A 17250-nucleotide genomic window follows, 5' to 3' on the forward strand; every position below is an offset into this window, starting at 1 on the left:
AGTAATAACAGTGATTGCTGGACAGCTCAGCAAATTAGTGTGCCACAACTGTGCAGCAATGGAACATAACCACCATAAGTGCATTCGCAGGTAGATATACTTCTACAAAGTGATGTATTTTTATGTTTTATAAAGGAACTTTGTGGATATGCATCTAAGGGCTTTAAAACAGTCAAATGGAAACATGCAAAGTATCTTGAGATAGCTTTTAAGGAACTGAAAATATTCGATGACTTCCAGAGCAAATATGAGTGAACACAGATGGTTTTATTTATTTATTTATTTGTAATTATTTTTGACATTTTTTATTCAAAACTCTCTTTTCTAATTTTAACATATCTTATTATTTCCTCATAAAATCTGAAACTACTTTCAAGATAAGTGTCATTCTTGTTATTATCTAAATATGATCTTTCACAAATCTTTTTTTCTATTTAATAATTTTTTTTTTTTTTAAAACTTCGCAAAGTCTTGCTTGAGAAAAAACTTTGCGCCTACGTAAACCATGCGTGATGACGTCATGGCAGGGCTCGCTCTCGGCTTGTTGTGGCGTCCTCTTCCTCCGTACCGCCCGTCCCTCCGCGCTGCCTGCCGCTGGAGTTAGCTAGGAACTAGAGGAGGGCTTATCAGTCGTGACAGCCGGCTCGGTCGTTCTCCTAAACTTTCCCCGGTTGTCCCGATTCTCGGTTTGTGGCCTGAAAGACGGCGGAGAGCGTTTCATCTGTGTTTTCGATGCATGGGAGTGCCCTGGGAGCGGCGAAGGGAGAAGGTAAGTGCTGCAGCTGCCGCCTCCTGCCGTCCGTTGGTCCGTCAGACCTCCTCTTCAGTTCAGCCCCGGCGGCCCAACTACCGCATTGCTGCCGACAGAACCGACAAAGACCGGCAGCGTAGGCCCCGATAACTTCATACCTCGTCAAACGTGAGGCGAATTCAACCTGCGTTTGTGTTGGTGTAACTTTGGCGCCGTCAAACGGTGATTTGTGACTGTTGGAGGCGCCGAGTTCCAGCGGTGCTGCGGCCACGGTGTGTCATACACGGGTGACTTCATACCTCCGTGTTTGTGTCTGCGCGTACTTAGAGCAGGCGTGCTTTGTGTGGACATTATTTTAAAAAATGCTCCTCTGTTATCACACAAAGGTTGTCAGTATTCGTAGCTTCCCACCAGAGCTACGCTGATGTACATTTACCTCAAATGAATGACATTTCCGCAGGCCCGGTCTGCTCAGGTTGTCAAACCTGAACCACAACTACCACAGGTGCAGATGTGATGAAAGCTGGTGCTATTTTTCACCCCTATTCGTCATGTTAGAGCCAAGTTTAGCTTATCAACGAATCAGGCACCATGTGTACTCTGGATTAATCTGTCATGTGTACAGTTTGAAGCATGTCTAAGCATAAACAGACTGGCATAGTTTGTGTTGGGCAACAGTGCAGTGGGATGAAAGTATGCCAGGAGTGTTTCTGGCTTTGGTGTATTTTAAGAAACATGCAACACATGTGTTCCTGCCATCTTTCCCTCCCTTATTAACATATCTTTGCTTTTTTTCATCTTTTTCAAGATACTGGTCTTACAATCTATGTCTGTGGTGCAGTAGCCGCCTAGATACAGTTTTACCCGCCCCTGCTGTGTTTTGTAACTGCTACATCAGGATGAGATACTGAGTCTTCAGGCCATGCTAATCTGATATCATAGCCAGCTCACTGACTCCCATCCAGCTCCCAACTGAGAGCCACGTCAGACCCCAAGGCTGGACTGGACAGAACTGGACAGTAGCCACGATGAGCCTTGGGTTGAGGATGGTGATGCTTGTGTGAAGGTCACTTCTCTCCTCATCTCCTTTAGCAGTAAAATGTACAAAAGCATATCCTTATGTAATTATGGACTAAGAGATGAGTCAAGCCTGTATCTTCTCTGACAAATGAATCCGAGTTACAAAGAATTAAGCAGAATGTCTTCAATTACTTATTACTAAATCATTTTAACATTTAAATCTGTACCTGCTCTGTTGTCAGTCGATTCAGTCTCTTCTCGGTGTCAGTTTTCAGCTGTTTAATGTTTGACTGATGGCACATGTTGCCTGAAAATGGGTCAGTCCTTCATTGCTGGGTCGGTGGTTCAATCCCAGGCTCCCTCTGTCCACATGTGTCAGAGTCCTTGAGCAATACGCTGACCCTGACTTGCTCCAGATCTGTCTGAGAGAGGAAGTATAGCTGTTTTATAACTAAAACTAACTTGAATTGAATATTATGTAAAAAAAAAAAAAAATTGGTTTTTTTATCATTTCTGCTTTAAAATAACACATCAATATATCCTTCTGAGTAAGGATTAAATTTTCTCTTTAGCCAAATATAAATGAAAGTGGATCAGTATTAGTACTTTCAAATGGAAAACAACTACATAAACTATTCAATCAACAGTTATTTGTTACTGACAGGTTGTCTTTGCAGTAACAGAGCTCTTGCCTGTAGCTTTAATAATATTTGTGAGTAATCACAGCCCTCTCTCTAAACTCATGGTTAATTAGGCAGTTTAATTCTAACTTTATATTTGGACTGATCTATTAGCTAATTGTTAAAGCCAAAGTTGTAATCACCGCTATTACATTATTATTATTACTGTTATTATATATTATTGTTACATGTATATGATTCAGTTTTCAAGCCACAATTGTTTTCTAGTGTTTGTTAAAGTATTATTAGAATTTTATTCACATTTACGGACCTAACTGTAACATGATGCTGCCTTCACTGATGATTGGTAATGTTATGGTAACAAAATGATTAATTTTATGTTTGATAAGCAGTTTTTTTTTCATTTCTTCTTCATATCCACTTACCCTTTGATCTATCCTGCTTGTAATGTACCTGCATGAGCCAAGCTTCCCCCTTGGGCAAATTAACTTTAATCTTCACTAATTGAATTCCCTTTGAATATGAACAAATTCCTCTGTGCCTACTCGTGTGTCTGTCTTGCTTTCTGAACTGAGGTTGCAGGTTTGTGTAGTTTTTTTTTTTTAAACGCACTTTAGTTATTCCCAGTCAGTGTCTGTATAACTGTGCTGAATCTACTATATATTTAGAGTGTAGTTTTGACTAGCTTGGCAGCTAGTGAAGGATTGTACATGGGCTGTGCCTGCTGTAGCAGAAATGGGTTTCTGTTATGATTAATGGCCCCTTCATCGCATTCTTTAGCTTGATGTGTGTGTTGTGAATCAACAACAGTGGACATTTGAGGAGAAAAACGACTGGAGCAAAATATCAAAATGCCACTGCTATCAGTGCAGCTTCCTTGCTAAAATTGCAGAACCAGTATTTTTTTCAGTGGGAAGGGTATTTCTTGCACAACGTGTTCATGTGCTGTGTCAAATCAGTGGCCTAGAATCTGCGGTGCCTAGATGTCAAGGAAACTTTGGTCTTATTCTAATTGAGCATGCTTGCATTAGCATGCTGCTTCTCCTGCACCTGCGTTTTAAATGGTTACATAATCAAGCAAAGCCCGGCTTGCTTGTCATAATCACAGCATTCATCAAAAATATATCTGTCAGGACCATTCATTCCCTCAGCGGGGATGTCTTTTAGGAGGCCACAGGGAGGATTGAAGAAAACCAGAAAAGGTCAGAAGAGTGAGGGAATGTCAGAACTATAAAAGAATGAAGACAAATCCAAGGAATATGGAAAGAGTGAGAGGAGCACGAAAAAGTAAAGGTCTCTGCAGCTCTAACTCTCCCTTTGGGTATGGTAAGAGAGCCAGCTGGATGTGCATGTGAGAGGGAGGAGAACCAGCCAGGGAGGCACAGGAAGAAAGTAGCTAGAGATGAGAAGAATCCATTTTTCATCTGACTAATGGTGCAGATGCAGACCCACACCTCCTAAATTTTAAGGCATTTTTTTTGAGTGTTCGTGCATTTACGCAGCAAAGCCGAAAAGAGAAAAGGTGGTGTATTCGAGAGAGATTAAAAACACAGGCCTATAAAATAACAATTTAGAAACAAAGCAGCATAGGTAATAGAAAAACTCAGATGACAAACAGACTAGGGCAAAATAATGAAGACACTAGGTGGGAAGTACTTCAACAAGATGCATGGGACAAGAAGGGAGATAACTGTTGAGAGAAAAATGAACTGTTAATTAGAAAACAAACAGCTACTATTTAAACATTTTGACGATACAGGAACAGCTCCTAATTTCCGTATTTAGCTGGTTATGGTGAAAATTCCTAAAAATATTTATTGTAAAAAAAAGAGATAAAACTGTCTAAATAAAATGTTAATTACTTCAAAGCTCATAGATATTTAGGACTAATTTTACCATCAGGCTTTAGTGTTGGAGTCCCATTTAACATCTATATTTTTTAATTTTATCTAGTCCCATGCTGATATATCAGTGCTTTAAAGATTACATGTATTGATATTTTTATGTTGCAACTCTACTTACCATGGCAAGCTATAACTTGCAATCTTCGTGTTTTGTTTCTCTTGTCGCTAATTGTCATGATCATCATTCGCTATGTACAGTCATCTGTGGTACAAAAAAGCCATTATTTTCTGAAGAAATCAAAATTCCAAAATCAGGTTCTTTATTTAAAATAATAATAGACTGCCTCCATTTTGTTGTAATATGGGAGAAAATCCATAAACCTTATACTATTATGTGCAGCAAGTAATTACTGGAATAACATTTTCCCTTTTTTTTTTTTTTAAAGAGTCATTTTAAACTAAAAGCAACTGCAGCTAAGTCAGTCACTGAGAGCTGCTCCACCTTGACTTACTGACGTAGCTCTTTGCTCACACATGCTGTCACAATGTCAATGCTGAGACTGAGTAACTGTACAATTGAAGCAGCTTGAGGTGTTTTCTGGCTCCATTCGATCACAACCTCTCCCCTGCTGCTTCTTTCTGTGCAGCACTTTGTCTGTCTGACCATGAAAACCAGTGAGTCATTGTGTCCTGTCAAACAGAAAAGGCTAAAAAAAATCAGACTCCATTTAACTCATGGCTGTTTTCTGAAGGAATGACAAACAGCCGTGACTGCTCGCTGTTGCATAGCTACACGATTGTGTGTCCTCGCCCACACACACACACACACACTCGCGCAAATGATGGCCAAGAATAATACCCCTCCACTTCCTGCTGAAAGAATCAATGCTAACGCTGCCATATTGTCATAAACACACAAACCTGTCGTGTGTGTTGTTAACATGTAGATGTGCTCATCCGCTGCTGATGGCTGTGCGCGCACTTGTTGTGAAGCTGGATGTAGATCCAAAAATAATGAATTGGTTCAAGGCAAATGCTGCCTGCGTGAGTGTGTGTGTTATGTATGTGTTTACAGAGCACGAGTGTGTCAGCCTGAGTTTAGAGATGGCAGTGAGAGCCTCAGGAACTCCAAGCTGTCAGCCTCCTCTTTTCTCCACGATGCGCACACACACCAAAACACTTCAGCTCTAGCCCACTGTTACTGCTGTCCGATGCAGAAACTTGACATAAAAGCGATGATGAATTGACTAGCTTCAGACTGGACTATTAGCTTTTTACAGTGTAGTAATAACCCTATTTCACCAATGCAGTCTTAGGACTTGTTTACCTTTTTGCCGAAGACTTTGTGTCAAACCAAATGAATGCTATTAACTCAGTCATGTTGCTCGGGTGTTTATCTGTGCGTTTTTTTCTCTCTGTGTGCTGCTGACCCCTGCAGACAGTGCCGGTGGTCCTGACTGTTTAGCAGGATGAGTGAGGCAGAGGGCCAGTTCTACAGCGTTCAGGTGGGAGACTCCACCTTCACCGTACTCAAACGCTACCAGCAGCTCCGTGCTATCGGCTCCGGGGCTCAAGGCATCGTCTGGTGAGAGAATGTGTTTTTATTGGCTTTTTGTAGATTGTGCAACCATCCCAGGGTGTTGTTCATATCCCGAGTTCCTCCTAATTAAATAAACATGTCAGTTGTTGCATTAACGAAAAAATGTTTTCACCACTAGCCCCGGGGCATAACAGGCCGTGATTGCAGCCAACGTTTTTACTTGCTCTGGCAGGAAAAATGCAGGTGTAAATGTCAAGTGATTGATTGCTAAAGAGATGTAGCGTCTTTGGTTTGAGATCCTGTTATGTTGGCATCAATATCACACAGTCATGGCTTGCTAGGAAAGTAGAGTCATTGTTAATGTTGTTATTAACATCTGTGCTTTTCCTACTATGACTAGTCAAAATGCCTGCTTGGACAAGCAGTATTACAGCTGTGTCGTTCCACGCTGACAAAATCACATATGCATCTATTCTTTTTTAGCCGGTTTTCACTGTTAATTTAAGCTATATATTTGTCCCTATATGTTTGTCTAACCCACACATCCAGACACAGTCATATCACCTCCACCCTCTCCGCCCTCCATCGGCTCCCGGTTCATCATAGCATTGAGTTTAAAATTTTAACATTTGTTTTTAATGCTCTCCATGGCCTTGCTCCTTTATATTTATCTGAGCTTTTAACCATCCACCACCCCAGCAGAGCCCTCCGGTCGTCCACTCACATGGTGTGTGGCCGTGCCCAGGTCTCGGTACAAGCAGTGGGGTGATTGTTGATTTGCTTGTTGCCGCTCTGACACTCTGGAAGGCGCTTCCACTGGAACTTCATGTTCTCACCGACCTGTCGCTATTCAAGTCCAGACTAAAAACTCACTAATTCAGACGTGCCTTTGCTGCCTTTGACTTTTGACTATATTTTCATGTCGTTCCAAAATGCCTTATTTAAATGTTACTGATTCATCTGTGCTGCATTATGGGTTTATAGTCTTGTAGTAGCCAAATTGTATTGTTTTGTTTCATCATCCTGATGGAAAGCACTTTGGTCTTCTTTTATGTTGTTGTAAAGTGCTCTATAAATAAATTTGATTGATTGATAAGCAAAAATATTGACAGCTACGACTCAGCGTGTCCATAATTATGTCGTCATTTCATCAAGTGCAAAGATTCCGCATGTTCATTTAAAAATTAACTGACAGCAAGTGAACACGTGCTTCATGTTTGCACAACCAACCTTCTTACTTTCCTTAAAAGCTGCAACGTCAATCGTAATGGGTCAGACCGTGTAACATTTCCATGTCAGTTTCAGCACCGCACAAATCTGCACTGCATATCTTTGCATTATTGGGTAGGCATACACAAGAGCACCTGGTTGAAGTGGTTTCGGGAAGACTTGTTTTTTTTTATATATATTGGATTAGAAACATCACGGAGTGCGCAAAAGACACAGTTTGCATGCCAAAATTGCAAAATCCTGTTGTCGTGTTTTTTGCGGTACAATTTCAAACATATTGCAAATTGGGTACATGTTTAACAGTCCATTAGCAGGTGCTGACATTTAGTTTGCTACCTCCAACTGTTTGGAGGAATCATTCCCCTTAGTTTGTTTTATTACGATCGGCAGCATCGGACAGCATCAGTAACTTCATTAATTACTTTAGATTTATGAATTCTCCTTGACTACGAGACAGTCGGGGTCAGGATCGAACAGCATGTCACACTGCGTATTTTTCTTAGCTCCAGACAGGTGAGCTGTGACGCACAGTCACAGTTTATAAGCTGCAGTTAAATCATCTCTTCGATAGCAGCCGTCTTCAGGTTGAGTTCTGAGCTCCATCACTTATGAGATGTGATGTCCAGTCGAGTGTGAATGACAAATATCACATGGACACAGTTTGTCTTTCCTTCACTGCGGTGGTTTTGCCTGAATAAGCCAGGAGACACTTTAATCTAAAAGTTCTATGTCTGAATGACAGCATGCTGTCATTTTAACAGACTGAAGAAGCGAGCAATGCTATGCACGCTGATGTTTGAAAAGGATTTATCAGGTTTTCTGCACTCTTTTGTTAAGAGTGGAAATGAAGCGTTTAAATTCACGGGTCCCTGAGAATTTAATGGAAATGATTTAGGTGACGTTTGAAAGCTAAAGGCCACATTTCCATGAAATTTGCTGTATATTAATGGCCCTGATAATGTTTTTGGCAGGCCCCTGAACCGTTCTGCTGTACCACCGTGGAGGCAAGATTTGTCCTTGTCAGAATCAAGATTAACCCTTTCTATTTTGGGCGCTCCACAATCTCTCCCCAAGCTTTTCCCCGAGGCCGAAATTCCAGCATTACATATAAGGCCTAACAACTACATTACAATAAAATGTGCTTGTGCTACTGTTTAGGCCTTTAAATAAAAGCAACTATTTAAAGAATTTTAATATTGATTGATGAACGATACAACCCCTAGTGGCTGCAGGGAGGACTATAGACTAAATATTTTTTATGTTAACTACTCAGAAGAATTCCCTATCACCTCACCTACTGCATAGGCAGTATAGATTTGTTTTCTTCTTTGATGACCTTTGTCTCTGTTGTCTTGTCTTTGCATTGTGTAACCAGCTCTGCTCTAGATACAGTCCTTGGAATACCAGTGGCGGTGAAAAAACTCTGTCGGCCATTTCAGAACCAGACCCATGCAAAGCGTGCTTACAGGGAGCTGGTGCTTCTCAAGTGTGTCAACCATAAAAATGTAAGATGTAGATTTAATGCATGATTCCTCCTTACCTGCTTGAAGATGTGCTTTATTGTTTTTGTCTCGTATAGATATGCAAAAGACAGAAAATTAGGGAAGGCAGTAAATATTCTGGATAGTCAGATTTAAGGGGTTGCATATTGTCATGTGTTGTTCATTGTTTTGTTAGAGGATGGAGAAAATGACTGGTAGCCAAAGCACTTTAATTATCTGTTCCATTTTTTTTTCAAATCTACTAACCTGAGGAGAAAGTAAGCTCTGCAGTACTGATAAAGTTTCTTGCTCATAGTAACAGAATCCCCGCCCTCAGTTGGCAAGCTCTCTACAGAGAAGTGGATGTAGATGGGAGAGTAACAGAGTGGACTAATGGCCTGTCTCTCTGCTTGCAGATCATCCGTCTGATCAATGTTTTCACGCCTCAGAAGTCCCTGGAGGAATTCCAGGATTTGTGAGTGGCAGTGGAGTGTTTTTTGGGCTCTAACAATCAACTGTGCTTTGGTTTTCTGAAATATTCAGATCGTTTTATTCTTTGTTTTCCTTCATTTGACTAACATTCACTTCTTTACTTGTCAGCCTTCTCTGCTGCTACACTTTCATATGCTCTGCTCTTTAATTGGCCTTTTCACTGTTCCTTTGTTGTTTATATACTACCGTTTTTCCTGTTATTACCTTCCCTGCACTTGTAGCTCATAGTCTCACACAACCTCGGTTCATTCTTTTGTTCCTTCTTCCCCTCTCAGGTATCTGGTGATGGAGCTGATGGATGCCAGCCTTTGCCAGGTGATCCACATGGACCTGGACCATGAGAGGATGTCCTACTTGCTCTACCAGATCCTTTGTGGCATCAGGCACCTGCACTCTGCTGGCATCATCCACAGGGTAAACACAAATAATATTTGTGCTGTAGGCTATAGGAGTTAGGCAGAAGATAACATCTCATACACTGCAAAAATATTTCAAGAATGACTTAATACTTTCTACTTAGTAAATTTCTACTTTTAATGTCAAGAGTGTGAGCAGAAGTGTGTAACCACTCTTAATGATTATTAATTAGATATTACACTCAGCATATAGCACTTTACATGTGTTAACATGGAAAAACGGATATTGGTAAAACTTTAAAAGAAAATCAGCTTTTTTTGGAAGGTTAGCAGAAACAAAGGAGCATTCATTAACTCTAAAATTTCATCAGTAACTTTGGTGAAGAACAGGATTTCACTTTAATCTTCTTTCATTTATCTTCTTTCATTTATCTTCTTTCATTCATTTTTACACACACCAGTCGCCCAAGTGCAATGTTTTGTGTCCATATTTTTCTATAGATTTACAGATTTTATGTCTTTTAGGATCTGAAGCCTAGTAACATTGTGGTGAAGTCAGATTGCACATTGAAGATCTTGGACTTCGGCCTGGCTCGGACGGCCTGCACTAACTTCATGATGACCCCTTATGTGGTGACCAGGTACTACCGCGCCCCAGAGGTCATTCTTGGCATGAAGTATAAAGAGAATGGTAAGTACGAGGAAGCACCAGCCTGAGGACAGTAGTTTTAAAAATGTTTTACCTCTGACACATTGGCAAGAATGCAGTGGTGCTGCTACAACCACATCGGCATCCAACACCTTTGTTTTTCAGCTGGAACTTTATACTGTAGTAATTTGTTTTGCATGACTACATTTTATTGTAGTTGTAATTGTATTGTTGTGTTTTACAAGAAGGAAATGATTAACAGTTCAAGACTTATGAATGCTCTTACTTGGAAATCTTCATGTTTTTGAGGAGGATAAAGCGGTGTATAGAGGATGGATGGATGTTTTTGAGGAGACTTTTTTTTTAAACATTTGTCAACAATTGACTTTTTGATTACAGTTTTGTTTTCTGGTTGAATGCTGCATGAAAATGTGTAAGGTGTGGTTCACTGTTGACTCTGGTATGCTTTTAACAAAGAGAATCGATGTGAACTTATCATACATTTAAATATTATTAGAATTATGATGATGTTGTTTGGCCAGCTGACCGTTTTCAATACACAGTAGCATTTGAGTAAGGAGCGAAGCAGAGTAGATGGTCCAGGGTTGTTGATGCACACAGTGCAATCTTTGATCTAGTTGTGCTCTCGTTTGCTCATTATCAAGTTTGGCTCTATTAGTCGTTGATAATGCCATTGAATGTCTGCCACTACTCTGCTGCAGTGGACCTGTGGTCGGTTGGCTGCATAATGGCTGAAATGATCTCTCACAAAGTCCTCTTTCCTGGAAAGGACTGTATCCTTCCTTGTTTGTCTTCTTTAACTTATCATCTTCTTTCTCTAAGCAGAGGAAGAAGACACTGGGATGCTGCTTTTAACAAACTGTGGAGTAGTTCATTAAAGCATATCCCACAGAGAAAAGAAGATTAACAAAGACTAGTTTGATTTATATTAAGCAACAGCTTTACTGGCAATGATATATGCTACATAGAGCCATCTGAGGGTGCAATTTATCTGTTGTAGTCATTGGGATAGAGTCATAGCTTGAGAAACCTGAGGTCCATACTATGACACCCAGGCTATCTTTTAGTCATCTGACTTTACTAAAAACCTAACAACCGTTGAGCAATCTCACAAAGCTGGTTAACAACTACAGTCTATCCAGTGTTTCTTAATCTAGCTATGACTTTATTCTCACAAGGGCGCTGTTGACAGCAGATGACCCAATTGCAAACATGGACAGGAAGAGAACTGCATATTTCTCACAATAGGAGCAAACCAGAAATCAAAACCAATATGAGGGGTTTAAAACTAAAACATGTGCTACAAGTAGCACCACTGTTTATTTAGGGTCTGAGGGCAGGCTTGACTTAGCAAGTTGATAACCAGCTTTTGCAAGACTGCTAACCCAACTGCAGTTGTTTGGTGAAATGAAACCAGATAACAAAAAGATGCCCTGGGTGTATTGAACCTGCTTTGTAGTACAGGCTCCTGTTCTGGAGCAGGTTAGGGATGCAGCATAAGTTAGCAGAGCGATGTACTCCAGTCAAAAATGAACCACCATTGTAATCCTGAAAACCGATTTAAGCCTATAGTTACCTCACTGACATCAAATCCTGGTTCTTAGTTCAGGATGTTACTTGTCCACAGAAAAGATTCCAGTAAATACATTTCCTGAACTAGCTTGACTACAAGGTAGTTCAGGAACAACAAAACATCACAGTTTACATTTATGACTCGTGTAATGTCTATGTAGAGCTGACCTACAGTATGGAGCGCAGCAGACTTTCAGCTACAGTGAAACTGAAACAGAGTAAAGAGAGGAGTTAATGGCTGCTCACCACTTATAAACGCTCTCACCAAGCAGCCAAGTTAGAGGGCGAAAGGGAGACAAACTGCATCCTGCTCTGCTAAGCATACACAATCACACACAGGGAAAAGTGAGAGAGAGAGCAACAGCTGTGTAAACTGATAAGCAGAGCAGAGGAGAAAGGCCTGGAAGGCTGCGGCTGGTTCCCAAGCCAGCGAGAGAAAAGACAGCCAGCCAGAAGATGAATATGATGAAAACATCAGGCCATGGCGCAGCGAGAGGATGGACCGTAATAAAGAGAGCTAGTGTTTTGCATTTTAATGTTTGCCATTTAAATGTAAATCACAGAGAGTGTTGTTCATCTGTGTAGCTTTCATTTGTCGTTTTATTGTGTATTTAGTGTGAATTGTATTATATGGTTGCTGTGATCATTTTTATTTAATGTCTTTTCTGTGTGATTGTGTGTGTCGTGTCTGTGTGCGTGTATGTGTGTGCCTTTGTGTTTGCTTGTGTGTTCTTTGTTCCCAGTGGACATCTGGTCAGTGGGGTGTATCATGGGAGAGATGGTAAAAGGCAGCGTCATCTTCCAGGGCACCGATCGTATCCTTCACCGCTCTCATTGTCTCTGTGCCACTTGTTGCCCCTCTTCTTTCACCCTCCATCAAACCTCCATCACAGTCTCTTGTCTTATGGTTCTTCTACCTCACCTGTCTATTGAGACTTTTTTTGTTTCGCCCTGTTAGCATTCTCTGTTGAATAAGACCACATCTGTTTGAACAGAGAGCTCCGTTTGTTCCCTGTTCTCCTCAATGACTATTAATCTGTGGATGTTGTTCAGATGTCTGCCTATCCTTTAATTGATAGAAGGAAACAAATTGAAGCGATTCACATCATTTGCATTTATATTGGCTGTTTCTCTATTTCTAATGTGTTTAGTCATCTCTTCACTCCCCAACTACCTCACCAGTGGGGCATTTACACCCAAGTAGCTGAGAATCAATGCCGGGCACAGTGTGATTTGAGGATAGATTGCTTTTCATCCTGGCAAGTAATTGCCTCCTGCAATTTTAAGCCAACAGACCATATATATCTGTATTTTTAGCCATGCTAAAATGGTTCAAGGGATTGCAATGTTGATTTGTTTGTCGGGCCGCTACATTGGTCTAGACTGAAATATCTCAACATCCGCTTGATGGATTGGCACAGACATGATGTATTGAACATTACTGACTTTGCTGATCCCTTGACTTTTTGTCTAGTGCCACCATGTGGTTGACAACTGTAGTGTTTGGGAAAATGTCCAAGCAGCTATTACATACATTGACATGAAATTCAGTCATCATCTAGCACCACTTACAGATCAGGTATGTTTTTCTTTAAGACCCATTATCTACAAAATAATTTTCCCATCAAATTCTGTGTTTTGTGCTTGTTAGGAGATATTAGCATGTGAGATTGATGTGGATCTTGGTATTTATTTTACCTGCTTAACATTAGCATGTCATTGTCAGCATGTTACCATGCTGACTCTAGCATTTAGCACCTTTGCATCTAATGGCCTCACAAAGCTGCTGGCATGAATATAGACTCAGTTTTGTTTTGCTATTTTCCACACTGAACATTTTAGATTTTTGATACATGTCACATGAGTGCAGCGATTTCATGTACCTGTCACTTGATTCTGTGAATTTTTATGTGTTCCTCTTACTTGCTTATGCGCCCATAATGCACCTGAGATTTTTTTCCATAACTAAGTGTTGTCTAGACATCGACCAGTGGAATAAGGTGATAGAGGTTCTCGGCACACCGAGTCTGGAGTTCATGAACCGACTGATGGAGACTGTGAGGAACTATGTGATGAATAAACCACAGTATCCTGGTGTCAGCTTTGCTGATCTTTTCCCAGACTGGGCATTTCCTTCTGACTCAGAACACGATAAGCTGAAGAGTAAGAACTTTGTTTAACTACGCCTGTTTAACTTGACTTTAAATGTTAGATTTTATGCATTGTTTTTAGTTTTATTTGAATGCAGACATGAGGTTAGGCTGTTAGTAGAACTGAGGTATTATCTGCAGTATACTTATGTAACATGACATTTTCAAACAAAAGTACAGGGACGTAAAAGCTGAAAACGCCTTAGGCAACTAGTTTGACCATGCAAGTCAAAAGAGTTTTCTGTCCTAATCTGTGGCATTTAGAGTTAGAGTCCCTGAAACAAGAGAACAAATCTTGACATTGCCAGAGATGTTACCCAATAGCATCACAAGGGAAAGTAATCAGTTCTTATGAAGACCACTTAAGAGAAATGATGTCATAGGTTTGTTTCCATAGTGACACTGCCTTCACTATGTTTCCATAACAGCGGGTCAAGCACGGGACTTGCTTTCCAAAATGCTGGTCATTGATCCTGAATGTCGCATCTCCGTCGAAGAAGCCCTGAACCACCCCTACATTCACGTGTGGTACGACCCTGCAGAGGCAGACGCGGTGAGTGAACTGCTCCACTCAGGCACCGTTGCTCTCAATCAGTGCAGCAGCAATGTATGACCTTGATTTGTTATCTGTATTTCCTTTTGTTTCTCAGCCTCCTCCCCAGATTTCAGATAAGCAGCTGGAAGAGCGAGAGCACACCATCGAGCAGTGGAAAGGTAGGATACACTTCTCTTTGGAAGTGATTTACAAGTACACTTTAACTTACAACTGCAGTTTAAATAATGCTATGAGAATCTTTACTTTGAATCAAGTTTTTTCTATATCTCTGCAGAAACATGTACACAATGAAAAAATCACCTTATTTTTTTGGAGCTTTTCTCATGGAAGATCAGGTTGTAGTGCAGTATCAGAGACAACTAAGCCACTTGGTGTAGGTTGCTTTTGCAACATACGAGACACGCTGTGAAGAAACAATCAAATTCTACAGCCGTGTGCTAAACACTAACAGAGGGCAGCAAGGTGGTTCAGTGGCCAGCACTGTTCCTCACAGCAAGAAGGGTTCTGGTTTCTGGGTTGGGCTTGAACCTGCTGGTCATGTAGGGCATGTATTCCCTGCACCTTTGTAGGTTTTCTCCAAGTGTTCTGACTTCTTCCAAAGACAAACATGGTAAATGCTGATTCTAAATGGGTGGCATGTTTGAGTGTGAATGGTTGTCTGTTGCTTTGTGTTAGCCCTGTGAGACTGGATGTTCGTCCAGGTTGTACCTGACCCAATGCCAGCTGGGACTGGCGCCAGCCCCCTTGTGACCATTTTCAGGATAAAACATGTTCAGCTAATGAATGGACCTGAGTGTACCTGAGGTATAGAGCTGCTTGTACCTCACATGCATCAAATCTGTTCAACAACTTTGTGAAAGACAAAAAAGCTCAATAATTTTCCCCGTGGGTACAGTTTTGGCAGAGAGAAGGAAATGAATTTGTCAACAATGCAACAAGCTCCTTATTGTTGAACTTAATGTGAACTCACCCATTGCTAAAAGTCACAAAACTGCTGAGCTGCCAGCTGCTGAAATTCACACTGCACACAAATATCTCCTTTCTTTTTTACCGGTACAAAGCTTCTCGGAAGTTTAATGTTGCAAAAACACCTCATTTCACCTGCCAAATCATTCTAAAACTCAGTGCCCAAGCAAGATAATGAGATTTGACTTAAATTGTGGATCAGTTATCAACAGCTGATGATATTTCCAAGAGCTGATGGCTGAACCGAGGAGGTAATTATTATCTACTGAGCTACAGGTTCCCCATTCTGTTCCTTAAGCCTACATTCTGAGTATAAACCCAGTATAAACATCCAAGATTTTCTGTTTCTTCACAGAACTTATTTATGAAGAGGTGATTGACTGGGAGGAAAGGAACAAGAATGGTTTAATGAAAGAAGACTGCTCAGGTAAATGCATGCACCATCTTTATTCGATATCCGCTGTATAGTCAGGATCAAGCATAGACAGGAGTCCTGCTATATGCCATTGTGGTCACATCTGTTACAGTAAAAACTTAGCAGAAACGCAGTCTAGCTACTTTAGCTATTGATGATAGTTGCAGAACCACCTAAACGTTTTATCTCATGGTTCTCTCCGTGGTCTCCTATCAGATGTGGTCTCCGGCTCAGCCTCCCAGTCCTCCTCAGCCAATGACATCTCGTCCATGTCCACAGAGCATACGTTGGCCTCAGACACAGACAGCAGCAGCATTGACACACTGACAGGACCACTGGATGAGAGTCAGTGAGCACAACCTACCACAACTTGTGTCTGTCTGTGGCCTCTCCCATTTACAATATCTGAATTTCAATAAACCCTCATCTTCCTTTTATTTTGTAGCCCCATCATCCCCCAAATTTTGAATTTATTTCCCCTTTTCTGGTCATGTGTTTTCTTATTTCCTCTCTAACCTCAATATACAGGTCTATTTTTCTATTTTCTTTCCACGTGGGTGGGTCTTGTTGATCCTCTTCGTCTTCAATTTTTGTTTTGGACTGCTGCCTATAGGTCAAAGATATCTATGCTCTCTGTTGTGTCTTTTTCCTTGGTGGATGTTTAACTTGATCATGTACACACGTGGACAAAATTGTTGGTACCCCTCAGTTAAAGAAGGAAAAACCCACAATTCTCACTGAAATCACTTGAAACTCACAAAAGTAACAATAAATAAAAATTTATTGAAAATTAAATAATCAAAATCAGCCATCACTTTTGAATTGTTGATTAACATAATTATTTTAAAAAACAAACTAATGAAATAGGGCTGGACAAAAATGATGGTACCCATAACTTAATATTTTGTTGCACAACCTTTTGAGGCAATCACTGCAATTAAACGATTTCTGTATTTGTCAATGAGCGTTCTGCAGCTGTCAACAGGTATTTTGGCCCACTCCTCATGAGCAAACAGCTCCAGTTGTCTCAGGTTTGATGGGTGTCTTCTCCAAATGGCATGTTTCAGCTCCTTCCACATATGTTCAATGGGATTCAGATCTGGGCTCATAGAAGGCCACTTTAGAATAGTCCAACGCTTTTCTCTCAGCCATTCTTGGGTGTTTTTGGCTGTGTGTTTTGGATGGTTGTCCTGTTGGAAGACCCATGACCTGCGACTGAGACCAAGCTTTCTGACACTATGCAGCACATTTCTCTCCAGAATGCCTTGATAGTCTTCAGATTTCATCGTACCTTGCACACTTTCAAGACACCCTGTGCCAGATGCAGCAAAGCAGCCCCAAAACATTACTGAGCCTCCTCCATGTTTCACCGTAGGGACAGTGTTCTTTTCTTCGTATGCTTGGTTTTTGAGTCTATGAACATAGAGTTGATGTGCCTTACCAAAAAGCTCCAGTTTGGTCTCATCTGTCCAAAGGACATTCTCCCAGAAGCTTTGTGGCTTGTCAACATGCATTTTTGCAAATTCCAGTCTGGCTTTTTTATGAGTTTTATTCAGCAGTGGTGTC

General features: G+C 40.8%; 1 protein-coding gene across 2 annotated transcripts; it reads left to right on the forward strand.

Annotated features, from left to right (window-relative positions):
* Positions 1 to 532: 532 nt before the first annotated feature.
* Positions 533 to 16111, forward strand: mapk9 (mitogen-activated protein kinase 9). 2 transcript variants are annotated; one of them, XM_022189519.2, is made up of 12 exons: positions 533 to 769; positions 5695 to 5841; positions 8402 to 8531; positions 8924 to 8982; positions 9275 to 9413; positions 9881 to 10046; positions 10727 to 10798; positions 13578 to 13760; positions 14176 to 14300; positions 14398 to 14461; positions 15625 to 15696; positions 15901 to 16111. In XM_022189519.2, the coding sequence occupies exons 2-12, from the start codon at positions 5726 to 5728 to the stop codon at positions 16035 to 16037; spliced, it is 1263 nt and encodes a 420-aa protein (XP_022045211.1). In that variant the 5' UTR covers positions 533 to 769; positions 5695 to 5725; the 3' UTR covers positions 16038 to 16111. The 2 variants fall into 2 exon arrangements, with proteins under 2 accessions (XP_022045211.1, XP_022045210.1); XM_022189518.2 differs by lacking the exon at positions 10727 to 10798 and adding an exon at positions 12341 to 12412 and having other exon boundaries at positions 535 to 769.
* The last annotated feature ends 1139 nt before the right edge of the window (positions 16112 to 17250 follow it).

Source organism: Acanthochromis polyacanthus, chromosome 10 (genome assembly GCF_021347895.1).
Source record: "Acanthochromis polyacanthus isolate Apoly-LR-REF ecotype Palm Island chromosome 10, KAUST_Apoly_ChrSc, whole genome shotgun sequence".
In the NCBI taxonomy this organism is placed as follows: domain Eukaryota; kingdom Metazoa; phylum Chordata; class Actinopteri; family Pomacentridae; genus Acanthochromis; species Acanthochromis polyacanthus.